This window comes from Mizuhopecten yessoensis, unplaced genomic scaffold (genome assembly GCF_002113885.1).
Source record: "Mizuhopecten yessoensis strain PY_sf001 unplaced genomic scaffold, ASM211388v2 scaffold4563, whole genome shotgun sequence".
Classification (NCBI taxonomy): domain Eukaryota; kingdom Metazoa; phylum Mollusca; class Bivalvia; order Pectinida; family Pectinidae; genus Mizuhopecten; species Mizuhopecten yessoensis.
In genome coordinates, this window is record NW_018405609.1 from 101,158 (window position 1) to 114,793 (window position 13,636).

At 38.3% G+C, this 13,636-nt stretch overlaps 2 protein-coding genes across 2 annotated transcripts; one reads left to right on the forward strand and one right to left on the reverse strand.

The window, feature by feature from the left end:
• The first annotated feature begins 2,583 nt into the window (after nucleotides 1–2,583).
• Nucleotides 2,584–3,820, forward strand: LOC110449327 (kelch-like protein 15). The gene has a single exon (XM_021496109.1). The coding sequence runs from the start codon at nucleotides 2,639–2,641 to the stop codon at nucleotides 3,542–3,544; it is 906 nt and encodes a 301-aa protein (XP_021351784.1). The 5' UTR covers nucleotides 2,584–2,638; the 3' UTR covers nucleotides 3,545–3,820.
• A 3,209-nt stretch (nucleotides 3,821–7,029) lies between these two features.
• On the reverse strand, nucleotides 7,030–13,197 carry LOC110449328. Its single transcript, XM_021496111.1, has 2 exons — nucleotides 13,092–13,197; nucleotides 7,030–9,650 (listed from the first exon to the last, which is right to left on the reverse strand). Exon 2 carries the CDS (start codon nucleotides 9,635–9,637, stop codon nucleotides 7,904–7,906), a length of 1,734 nt encoding a protein of 577 aa, XP_021351786.1. The 5' UTR covers nucleotides 9,638–9,650; nucleotides 13,092–13,197; the 3' UTR covers nucleotides 7,030–7,903.
• Between the last annotated feature and the right edge of the window lie 439 nt (nucleotides 13,198–13,636).

A 13,636-nucleotide genomic window follows, 5' to 3' on the forward strand; every position in this document is an offset into this window, starting at 1 on the left:
AAGGGGAGGTTACTGTATATACATGTATGTATATAAGGGACAGGGATCCTTAAAAGTTATACCTTTGTACTAAATATCAATCCTACGTTGCCATGGAGTTTTACCTATGTAATACACACCTATATACATGTAGAGTCTGTACACTTAACACTTGTGAACTGGAGTATGTATCATTAACCAGCTCTATTATTTGTATGCTGTACTGTGGATATATTTTTGCATAGTAATAACATGTACTTGCAAACACATTTTTCATCTAAGAGGCTGTGGATTTTTTTTAATGTTTTATTCGTAGTGGCTCATAATAAGAAGATTTTTTTGTATAAAATTGATGATGATTGGTAGGTTTTTTTTTCTATTGTATACAATGTACTCTGGTTAATGGAGGAAGAGTGTTGAGTCCTGTCAGGGTGTATGTTGGTAAAGTTGTCTTTTAAGTCAAAACATTTAAAAGTGAAAGTAGGAAACTGTTTACATTAAAAACACTTGTTTTGCAATAATTTCACAGGTAGGGTTCTCCATTTTTACTTTTTATTTGATCCGAAATAACCGACTATCTCCTTTTTAATGTTTTTTTTTTTGATTTGGAGACCATCTCTCGGCTTAATAAAAAAAAAAAAAAAAAAAAAAAAAAAGATAGAAGGCTATTTCGGACCATTCTTTCCCGTGATTTACTGGATATCAAGGGATCTTTCGGCTGATGTCCCAGCTAAAATCAAGCTCCATTATGTAACCTCTTAATGTTTCCATTTTCCATGTAAATTTAATAATTTCAAGAGAGGTTGACAGAGAGCAATGGCATTTGCTCTTTGTATGTACCCAAAAAGGGGGATACTGATGGCAAGAAGACTTATTTTACATTTTTTACGATTCCCAAAAACATATTTCATTCAAGATTTGGGTGTTGAAATATTGAGTATAAATATGCAGTTTTGCTACCCCTATTAGAATAGAAATCCTGGGCTCAAGCCTGCTGGTATTGGTATAGCCACCATATATATATAGTCTTTCTATTTATTTCTGTGATCGAACAGTTCAGAGCTATACACACTTAAGATATGGGTGTTTTATGATTGAAGGAGGTTTATTGTGTGTTTCTGTATATATTAAGTACAATGTATTTGATAGACACTATATGCAATTTGAGACAATGTTGTTGAGAAGGTGCATGAGTGAGATAGTGAAATAAAAGTCCTCAAAACTTTATTCTCTTCATTGTTCCTTGATTTTAGATTTGCCAAGATAGATTTCAAAGGTAGAGTATATCCAGATAAAAACGTGTTCATAACCATAACTACATGCTTATGAGAATATACATGGCTTCAGTACAAGTCTAGAACTGAACAATTATTTTTTTTTGCTTGGTTCTCTTAAACTTTTCACTGTATGGATGGGAGGCAGAGACAATGGCACGGCTGTCACCCGTGGCGGTCACTTCTGTAGCTATTAGTATAGAGAAGATACAAAGAGTACCATAAAAGTAATTGTAGGAAAATGTAATACAACTGAATTCTCCAACTTACCTGAAAGACAGTGAGTGTACAACACCATCGCGTTTGCCTTTGTCGTTAAGGTAAATGTACCAATATAAACATCAGTTAAAATCGCATAGAAGTGTTTCACTTCAGTGTTGTTTTTTAAAACTTTAAGTATGTCTTCCTCTTAAATAAAGAAGATGAATTTTCTAGCTAGCAGTTACTTCCCTTGTCCAGATATTCATCTTTCATTTTGATGCAATGCATATATATTTGTAACGGTAGAAAGAGAAATGCAACAGCCAGATCAGGGTTCGAACTCTGGTCCCTCCGAATGCTAGACGGACGCTCTACCAATTGAGTTACCTGGTCGCCGACGATCGACCAAGTCCAGTTCCGTTGCATTCCTCACTCCGTTTTGTTAGTCTTCACCTCCAAAGACTCAACAATTTACAACTCCGACCTCGGACAACTCCTTGTCAAGTATTCACCCAGTGCTTGAACCTAGGGTTGGCAAGCTCGCCAAATGCAACGGTCATATCGGGATTCGAACGCGGGACCCTCCGAATTCTAGACGGACGCTCTACATTGCCAATTAGGCTACCTGACCACCGACGATCGACCCAGTCCAGTTCGCTATAAAGAAGCATAGTACGCGAAATGCATGAAGGCATCGTAATATTACTATAGAGTGACACGCAGGTACTTACTACCCTGTTTGAGTATTGTGACCTATATGGTATTTATGTTTAATACAGGGAGACGTTTTTTCTAACAACCTCACACGACGCTAACTCAAAAAGCATCCCATGTTGTGTAACCTTATTGTATATCTGTATATTACAACATTACAAGTAACCAATTACGATTCTGTCTGATCTAAAAGACCAAGAGGCTGAAATCAATCTCAAACCATGATAGGTTTAAGTAAAAATACTCGTACATGTGTATAGAGAGATTCAAAATGATGACCTGAGGCACACAATTTATTTATCAAAGTAAAACATTTCCTAGCGTGCACAAATCATAAAGCTAATTAACCGGGCTATGAACGATTGTATCCTATAAATCGTAGGTAGACTTATGACGTCATAGATAGTCTCCTGTTGTCCATTGTTGTATGACGTCACGTAAGTCCGGCATTAGTTACGCACAGAAATGCGATGGACACGACGGATGATTGCTCGAGTCAAAGCCCTGACAAACCGGCACTGGAAGATGACGCAGACTTGTCGTGCCCACAGAACTTATATTTCAAAGAAGAACAGCCATTGTCAGATCTTATTTTGTTGGTTGAGGGCGAGCGTCTGTTTGCGAGCCGAAGTCTTCTAGCTCTGGCTTCACCAGTGTTCAGTATCATGTTTACGTCAGAGTTCAAAGAAAAGGACCAAAAGGAAATTGAACTACCCGGAAAAAAATCTAAAGATATCGATGAACTATTGAAGTTTCTGCATCCAGGAATGGACGACAATTTAGAGCAGGGACATGTATCGGCGTTCCGGCTGTTACCAATTGCAGAAGAATACCAACTGGTCAAACTTATGGAGAAATGTGAGGACACCATTCTGGAGAAAATCTCGGAAGGTCATTTGACTAGGGATAAAGGAGAATTTGTGGTGAAATGTTTAGAAGCCTGTGCAAGGTATGGTTTGGACAAACTCTACAGAGCCGTTATTCAGAAGTGTTCTGAAAAACAGCTGCTAGTGAATAGCGTCCGCAAAAATGAGTCGCTCCCATTGGAAGTCAAGAACCGGGTGTTTGAGGAGAGACTATCCATTCTTGAAAATGAGCGCGAAATTTTCCTGTCAACAAGGGAACGTTTGGAAACGGTCAAGGGTCGTCTGCGCGCGATCATACAGCCACACGAGAACCACTGCCGCTGTCGAGTCGAACTCAAACTCCGCTCCAATATGCAAAGGTACTGCACGTATTGTTCTCGTAACTGGTGTTCGGACCACGTGAGTTCCGAGTCCTACCGAAGTTCCTACTGGTTCAACTGCAACCATCGAGTGGGCTTCACCGTAGCAAATGACGGTCTGCTCAAAGCCTTCATAGAGTCCAAAGACTAGATACACTACCATGTAATCAATCCGGACGGACACGTTTCGAATATTCGAAAAGGATTGTTTCTAAATTTAATTGAATTTAATTGAAGAATAATGGACGAAGGCTTAAAGCCCCTAGGTCCATATCAATACATATTTAACAAAAAGTAAAAAGTTTATAGGTGTGTCAATGACAGCAATACAAATATGTAAAAAATAGTCTAATTGTATTTCACGTATCAAAAATTGTTTCTTTAAAATGTTCATCAATTAAAATTTCAAATGTCTTAATCATATTATACCTGCTTAATTGCAATATTGTTGAAATCATCTTTTTTTCTTTGAAGTCTTTGTGAATTGGTAAATTTGAGATATATCTCAAAAATTGTCTTGGAGCATTATGTCCATTAAGGGAACGCTTGACTGATTTTTCTTATAATCGTATGTAGGGTTAGTCATATAGCCTTATACAACTGCCAAATATGATCAGTAAAACAAATCGGCTCAAACGGATTTGGTATTACAGACCGATTAAGGCCAACCGCTGACCGTCTTAAAAAGCCGAATAGATTGACCACTTCATATCGATAGGGTAATCAACGGGAACGTTTATTAATCATATGCACTTCGAAATTGTTCTATATTAAGCTTCGTCAGTGTTGCTGCCAAATAGTTAACCTAAAAAACTTTATTTGTATTAGAAACGAAATTTAGCATACAGCCAAAATTTCCGCACCAGATTTCGGTCGAACGTTATATGAGCAAAACATTTTACAGCACATATCGGCGTTACAATGCAATTATCTGATTTTTGTAAATATTCAAAACTAGCTTACATGTTAGACAACTAATCCTATGTTTAACATTTTGGAAATAATCAGTCCCTAACATAAGAGTTCGATTTCCTATTTCATCCGGGTAAAAAACAACAAGACGAAAAAAATATTATTGAAACGATAGTCTTTAATGATTTTTTTTTATCAATACAGGTTATAAAATCAATAATATTAAAAAAAAGTAAGGATTTCCCAAGGAAGGATGCCTATTTATAACAGTCAAATATATAGAATGGTTTCAGATGATAACAATATAGTAATCAATATTAATAAATTCAACAACATGGTCTTACAAATGTTCAACAGCACTATAGACACAGAGTATGAACACGGGGACACGTATTTCTATACCGTTAGTCAAAAGAAACTAATATTTGTATGGTATTCGGTATTTGTGTGACACTGTTTATTTTTATCAATACGGATATTCATGGCCCTGTGTATTGACATCAGAATATGTTATGATGTATGTAAACTTTTACCACGGGGACTTGTCACACGCAAACGGGCGTCAAAGTGTACATGTATAAATTAGTATATATACTGTGACCCCCAGTGATAGAGCATGTGACATGCCCCTGTGACTATAAAGTACTGCCAGTATTAAATGAAAGCATTTCGACAACCTACTGCTAGAGCAGGGTGAAATCAGACATCTTCAAACTGTAATTATCAAAAATAACGATGGATTGTGTTTAAGGAAAAGTACATTTTGTGGTATTGTGGTTGTTATAGGTTCATGTCACAGTAGACATTATGTTCACTGATATATGACTACACTACAGAGGAACCTTTGATTGGTGTCATTTTGGCACATTGGTCATTGTTTAGTAGTTAATTAAAGTACACTAGCTAAAATATCATGTGAGTTACGACATTTTAGCACGAGAAGAACGAAGAGTCTTAAAAATATGTTCAATCAAATTGGCAATGATAATAAGTATAGACGAATATATTATACTATGACAATGTATGAAAACGTATGCAGACATTAATATTCTCTACACATTAAAAGTAGATTCCTCTGTCGACACGGTATTATTATCCGAGGTAGTCCGGTCACACTGTGCCGCTGACCAGTGGACAAGTTCAGAGCACACTGAAGTGACCAGTAGACTAGTTCAGAGCACACTGTAGTGACCAGTGGACTAGTTCAGAGCACATTGTAGTGACCACTGAACTGGTTCCAATCACAATGTAATGACCAATAATTAGTTAAGACCACATTGTAGTGACCAATGAACTAGTTCAGTGCACAGTGCATTGATCAGTTAACTAATTCAGATCACAGTGTAGTGACCAGTGAGCTAGTTCGGGTCACAGTGTAGTGACCAGTAAACTAGTTAGGGTCACAGTGTAGTGACCACTAAACTAGTTAGGGACACAGTGTAGTGACCAGTGAACTAGTTAGGGTCATAGTGTAGTGACCAGTGAGCTAGTTAGGGTCACAGTGTAGAGACCAGTGTGCAAGTTCAGGTCACAGTAAAGTGACCAGTGTACACGTTCGGGTCACAGTGTAGTGACCAGTGAACTTGGTCAGGTCACAGTGTAGAGAATCACAATGTAATGACCAATAATTAGTTAAGACCACATTGTAGTGACAAATGAACTAGTTCAGTGCACAGTGCATTGATCAGTTAACTAATTCAGATCACAGTGTAGTGACCAGCGAGCTAGTTCGGGTCACAGTGTAGTGACCAGTGAACGTGTTCGGGACACAGTGTAGTGACCAGTGAACTTGTTCGGGGCACAGTGTAGTGACCAGTGAACTTGGTCAGGTCACAGTGTAGAGAATCACAATGTAATGACCAATAATTAGTTAAGACCACATTGTAGTGACAAATGAACTAGTTCAGTGCACAGTGCATTGATCAGTTAACTAATTCAGATCACAGTGTAGTGACCAGTGAGCTAGTACGGGTCACAGTGTAGTGACCAGTAAACTAGTTAGGGTCACAGTGTAGTGACCAGTAAACTAGTTAGGGTCACAGTGTAGTGACCACTAAACTAGTTAGGGACACAGTGTAGTGACCAGTGAACTTGTTCGGGGCACAGTGTAGTGACCAGTGAACTTGGTCAGGTCACAGTGTAGAGAATCACAATGTAATGACCAATAATTAGTTAAGACCACATTGTAGTGACAAATGAACTAGTTCAGTGCACAGTGCATTGATCAGTTAACTAATTCAGATCACAGTGTAGTGACCAGTGAGCTAGTACGGGTCACAGTGTAGTGACCAGTAAACTAGTTAGGGTCACAGTGTAGTGACCACTAAACTAGTTAGGGACACAGTGTAGTGACCAGTGAACTTGTTCGGGGCACAGTGTAGTGACCAGTGAACTTGGTCAGGTCACAGTGTAGAGAATCACAATGTAATGACCAATAATTAGTTAAGACCACATTGTAGTGACAAATGAACTAGTTCAGTGCACAGTGCATTGATCAGTTAACTAATTCAGATCACAGTGTAGTGTCCAGTGAGCTAGTTCGGGTCACAGTGTAGTGACCAGTGAACTTGGTCAGGTCACAGTGTAGAGAATCACAATGTAATGACCAATAATTAGTTAAGACCACATTGTAGTGACAAATGAACTAGTTCAGTGCACAGTGCATTGATCAGTTAACTAATTCAGATCACAGTGTAGTGTCCAGTGAGCTAGTTCGGGTCACAGTGTAGTGACCAGTAAACTAGTTAGGGTCACAGTGTAGTGACCACTAAACTAGTTAGGGACACAGTGTAGTGACCAGTGAACTTGTTAGGGTCACAGTGTAGTGACCAGTGAACTTGTTAGGGTCACAGTGTAGTGACCAGTGAACTTGTTAGGGTCACAGTGTAGTGACCAGTGAACTTGTTAGGGTCACAGTGTAGTGACCAGTGAACTTGTTAGGGTCACAGTGTAGTGACCAGTGAACTAGTTCGGGTCACAGTGTAGTGACCAGTGAACTTGTTCGGGACACAGTGTAGTGACCAGTGAACTTGTTCGGGTCACATTGCAATGACCATTTGACTAGTTCAGATCTCACCGTCGTGTTAAGTGGATAAGTCTGGGTCACAATATAACGACAGGTGTTACAGCTTCACTTTTCCTGATATGACTAGTAGTCTAGTCCCCACACATGTGTAATATCTGTGTTAATTTAGACGGACAATCAACACTCCTACATCGCACAAAAAATCGCCCATGACACAAATTGTGTTCTGCATTTGCAACATACAACTGCTTATTGTTTAGTAATAATTTTATACAAATTGTAGTCGTTGTTTGCCACTAATGTGAATCACATGCCTTCTTCACAATACTGTGTACTTTTATAGCACACGTACACTTATTTTCCGTCCTTTCCAGTAAGAAATACATTTATAACAAACACACTGATAGCACAGATCCATTACAGCACTCTCTTGATAACCATTGGAGCGTTGACAGAGTCAGTCTCAGCGAGTCTTCGGCCATTGTTTAAACATCGAGATTCATTCATGTATTAAAGTATTATAATTACTGAAAACGTCTCAGCAATGGTCAACATTTATGAATCGACACTATGTCACTGTTCCTTTACTTGAACCTTTTCCGCGCTTTTCCTATTTTGTTTTGAGGATCCAGAACTTGAAGTCGTTTCCTCCAACCCTCCGGGATTCGCCATTTTGAAACACGTGGGTGCAATTGTACTATACAGACGATCTTTAGATTTTTGTCCCCGTCTGATGGCGCCTCCACCTGACTTCTCCGTCTTGTATTCCGCTTTCCTACTCTTACTGCCATCGTCTGGGAGCTCCTTGATGCTAAGTTTCTTATGACCTCGCATTCTGTGGTCATCCATCTGACTTAGATCAGCTGCAGAGATTGACCGCTCCTGCAGTTGCCGAAGTAGCTGACGCGCCACCTGGCCTTGTTTGGAAGTTGGCGGAAACTCCCGGACGTACGACTCGATAGCCTTGATGACGAGTTCGTCGTAAACTCCGGATACGATATCAATTTTTGGAAGAGTCAGGGGTGTACCAATCCTCCTTGGTCTTGGTGTGCCGGGCGTTTGGTGTTGGAAATTTCTCTGACGTTCATATGCCTGCTTGAAAGTTTCTTTGAATTCAGCTTCCTTTTTGCCGATCAGGGCCGGCATAGTTGATGGACGAGGTGTTATTTGCGTTGGAATCGTCGGTGTAATAACGATCCGGCTGCCTTTAATCATAGGCAAGTCGATAGTCTCCGAGAAGTGCACCCTGCGATTCTCGAATTCTTGTGATGAAGTGAAGGAGGACTTTGAGACAATCTCCATTGACTTGGATTCTATGGTGCTAGCACTAGCTGTGCCCAGGTTCTTCCTCTGGATGTCCACTGACATGAAAGGCAACTCAAGAACCCGTGTCGACATTTGTTTTGTGGAAGGCCGACTGGTCCCTATGATGCTTATGTCTGCGAGGTCAATGGATGACGTCTTGCCACCTTTCATATCCATTGACAGACTATCGTTGTCAAGAAAGTGGCAGGCGGAGCCGATGGTAGCAGGGGTGGCGGGAGGATTGCGAGGAGGAGAGGTCGACTGGTGTGACATTGGGAACGAGATGGTCCGCTGAGATATTGACGATCGGGAAGGAGGTGGCACGACGTCCGACTTGAGACCCACCTCACCGGCAATCTGTTGCATTTTGGCTCTGTCGTCTTCTTTGATATAGCGCTTCTGCATTCGTGACATAAGTGCTGAACGGTATCTTCTACTATCCTTTGATTGGCTTTCGTCGACTGATTCCTGGATGCTGTTTGATTGATTCTGAGTACGGTCGACGGAAACAACAAAGTACACATATGGAAAGGAACCTTTTGAAGTCTCCGAACTTTTTGTGTTGGATAACGATACCATCTCCACCTTCTTCTGTTGAATTCGGGACCTAAGTTTGGTCTCAGGACTTTCTGGCATGCCATATGTGTGCGGAGTTATATTGTCGCCAATCTTAGGTACCGCCTTTTCAGATCTGTCTGTCAGTTTGGTTTGACTCCGGGTTACCCGGCTTGCATCATTGGAGGCTGTTTTACAAGCGTCCATGTAACGCACACGTGATTCTTCAAGCCTCTGTCGGATTAAGTCCATTCGCTTCTGTGTGATTTCGTTTCTCGTGAACGATATAAGTTTCTTTGATTGTGAGTTGCCATTTGCCGCTCGTCCATGTCGTGATATCTTGGCGAGGTTTTCTGTCACGTATTCAGTATCGTCATCACCGGGAGGGGTCGTAGATGTCAGACCCCCTGCGGTCAATATGAAATACGGGGTCACCTTGGCCGCCATCTTGTCCAAATGTCTGAAAAAGAATAAATAGTTTATTGTTAAATATGCACAAACTTATTCTAGACTGATGGATTTTAAAATAGTTCCTCCTCTAAAAAAACTTCAAACGTGTTAACTTAGATTTATGTTCAAAACTTGAAGTCAACAAAATGTAACATATCTTAAAAACTACTTCCAACTTGACCTCTTTAACATTAGGAACAAGTTGAGTTTGTTAGCATGTGTAATTTCATAGCCATTATCATGTAACTCTTTTAGCAAAGAGAATACCGAAGTGTGAAAAGAAATTAAAATATTTTCTTGTGTTTGTATAATTATACAAAGTCGGCAAATAAAACTGTCGCGAAAACAGTATCATATCGTTGTGTCTGTCACTGTTATCCCATATAGCTCGTTTTCTTCACAGAAAAATAATCTTTTTCATTCTTGGACGAGTTGCAATTATAGATAACAGGTATCTGCAAACTTATTATAACAGTATGTCTATCATTGCAAAGCACATGCGACATTGATAATAGTCTCTAGACATTGAAAAAGGTATTCGGCTTTCAGACACTCCAAAATTCTTTCAAATAACTGGCAAAATGTAAAATTCTTGAGTCAGAGTTCAGAATCTGAGTTTAAGCATGAACACGGTTTCATGAATACCGGCCCAAGTTAACGTTGCTGTTGGTCAACGTAACGGCAACTAACCCCGGTTAAAAACGATTCAATCCAGTCCGATGTCACTAATCCGGTTCAAATAGATAACAGTGTAAAGGACGGAAAAACGTGAACGAGTATAAAAGTGTGAATGGTGACAAAAACAGCTTACTTAATTGAAGGTTATCAAGTCATAATTTAACATCTAACATTAATTTACATTCAAAGAGGAAAGTCGATCCTGTATTTCATGATATTATATACGATATCTTGTATATCATATAAGATACCTATACAATAGAGATATCTTTAAAATATGAAATATCTTGTATAATAAAACAGATATTGCAAATAGTCTTTAAGTCATCTTATATACTAAACAAGATATCTTATGTACTAATTAAAATGAGATATCTAAAATAAGTATATAAGATGTCTTATCTAATTTGATATGCAAGATATCTGAGACAGAAAATTAAATGAGACATCTTATATAATTTAAGCACCATAAGAGATATCTTATATAATTTTAGCACCATAAGAGATATCTTATATAATTTAAGCACCATAAGAGTAATTATGAGCTTTCTTATGTATTATATCAGATATCTCCTATATTATATAATATTTCTCATATACTACTCTAGATATCTTATATATATATATTTTTCCGAAATTGGGGACCGACATTACTCCTTGAATAAATTCTAAGTTGGCTTGCCATAGTTATCGCTCCAGAGTTGATACAGAATAAGGAAAATACCAAATCCCAGAAGTTCGTTATCATATACTAGACATTATAAATATCTTAGTGAAGCATAACATATCAGCAATAACACAATCGAGTGTTTCGGAGTTTTCGTTTTTTTCTTTTCTTTTTTGAGTCGGAAGTGAAATGGACATCGAACGTGCCGGGAGTACACGGACACTGTTGACAGTAACGTACTTTAAATAAAACCCATATCACCGACAGGTACACACTGTATCATACCCTCTAATTATCTTGAGTTATCCCATTTGCAATTTCCAGGTGTTCTGTAATAAAATGAAGTCAAGTTAAAGTAAGTTCGAAAATGGACACAATCCTGAGACATTAAAAGTTTTTGCCAACTCAGCTTTTTTTCCTCGATGGTATCATGTACGAAATCTGAATTTATTATATACGATTTTATACAGTTTCGTGGTATTTGCTTTAGCCCATACTTATTCCATTCGCAACATTTTGACGAGGAAAAATAAAACGCCAAACTGGGCCGCTTTCGTTTATCGCGACCCAAACGGTGGAACCGGTTGGGCCAGAGTTGTTCATTTATGAAATAAGGTCGGACCTAATAATATAATCTGATGCTGCTTTCATGGAAGTCTTGACAAAACCTTTCAAGGCCTGCATAAACATTTGCAGATCCGCCAGGAGTTATACCCAAAAATGTTACATTTGAAAACAGACAAATCGGTTGAACCGGATACGCGAAAGGGGCCCTACTCTTTTATATGTATGTAGGTCGTCACGAAACTAGTTTTACTGCACGTAGAGCGTTTGAGCTTTTAGAAGAACATGTACATTGCATTTGATACATTTTCTATTATACTGTTACATTGTATTTAGGAATATAATAATTAGTGTCTGTGTGATCGTTGCATGTACATAAAAACTAATAAACAAACTAGAAGAAAGAGTTATTCTTGTTTGTTTGTTTGTTTATTTATTTACATTATTAAGGTGTATAGCTCGCCAAATATAATGTCAACATTACACCTAACTGGAAAATAGAGATGCTAAGGAAAGTGTTGACTGCGCGAGTTACGAGTGTCAATACGACATACCTTGATTTACAAGTTCAGAGAAGACAAGAACACATTTCAGTAAATGACTATAATTCGTCGAAAGAATGACGTCATAATGGGTTAACAATGACGTGACGTCACAACATCAGGAACATTCCGATGACATGATGCGGAAATTGTGTCGCTTTTCTGAGCTAATCCTGTTGATGGATTGAGAGAAAAGTACTATTGCATGCCTAAGGGTGTAGGATAGGGAAATTCTGCCTTCGGGACTTTTAAACTGGTGCAAACTCTATGGCAAACCTCGGGTTCTATCCAATTTGAAAACCACTTGAGTGGATTTATTCCTATTCTACACCTCTGTGCATGAAAGAGTCTTATAATAATATTAATCATATATCATTGTAGATTTCAGCGTAATTGTTGTTAAGTAATCAGAAAATCATTATATATCTATATATATGTGTGTGATACTGAGGATTGTTATAATAACAAATATGGCAACGAGATGATATCTATAATGCATTATTGATGATAACTTAGGGAAAACAATTCAAATAGAAATAGAAATTGATTCCCGGCGCATGAAACAGATCGATATTGGAAGCGTATAATGAGCGCCATGTTTATCGATTTATTTGATAACCATTGCATCAATACATAAAAGTCCAGTACATGAACAATACGATAAATGTTTTACCAGGATAACACTGAAAAGTCGTGGACTTATTTCAACTTTGGTCCTTAACATGAAACATATAGTACGAACATTTCACATGTTAAGATATAAAATTACTAATAACCAGATAATACATGGCCTAGAGTTATCACAGGATCATACCATAGTTATCACATTACATACATATTTGTGGTGTTATCACAAGTTCGAATTATCTAAATTTCAGAATAAAATGGTGGATACGTAATGTATGGCGTAACTTAATTTTGTTTATGTTTTTCATGCGAGTATGACGATGTTCTGACATCGTAACATGTTCAAAATTACCAATATTTACAGTGTACTTACCAATTTCTGTTGTTAGCGGATATCCATCGTTTTTAAAACCACGACACAGCTTCTTTCATAAGTTAAAATCCATGTTTTCTCTTAAAATATCATGATTTCCCGTCGATATTCTCCAACCTGTGGTTTTCGGTGCCGCCCGGTACCATGGTGCTAGTGGATTACAGCAATCCCCAGGTAATCCGCACGGGTAGGTCTGTATGTCCAATCACGCATTACCAAAAGGTGCGAGTATAATCCATTTGTTGAGTTAGGGTTAGAAACCTAATGCAAACTGGATTTGTATAACTTTCCATACATTAAACGGGTATTCATATACACAAGATCGAGATTAACATTTTGTAATTAAACCGCTGACCTCTTTTAAGCGAAGCCTTTTGTAAGCATTCATATGTACAGAATACAACTAGGAACAAGCACCTGTAACGGTGATATTTACTTCTGTAGGGACAATGAAAACCTTTTGTAAATGTATATAAGTAATCACGTAGATGGTAGGTTGTACCTTTGATTACATACTTACAGCATTATTACACACGATGTACCGA

Bases quoted from the DNA above. Each gene is read 5' to 3' on its own strand.
- LOC110449328 (XM_021496111.1), bottom strand. From the start codon at position 9,637: ATGGCGGCCAAGGTGACCCCGTATTTCATATTGACCGCAGGGGGTCTG.
- LOC110449327 (XM_021496109.1), top strand. From the start codon at position 2,639: ATGGACACGACGGATGATTGCTCGAGTCAAAGCCCTGACAAACCGGCA.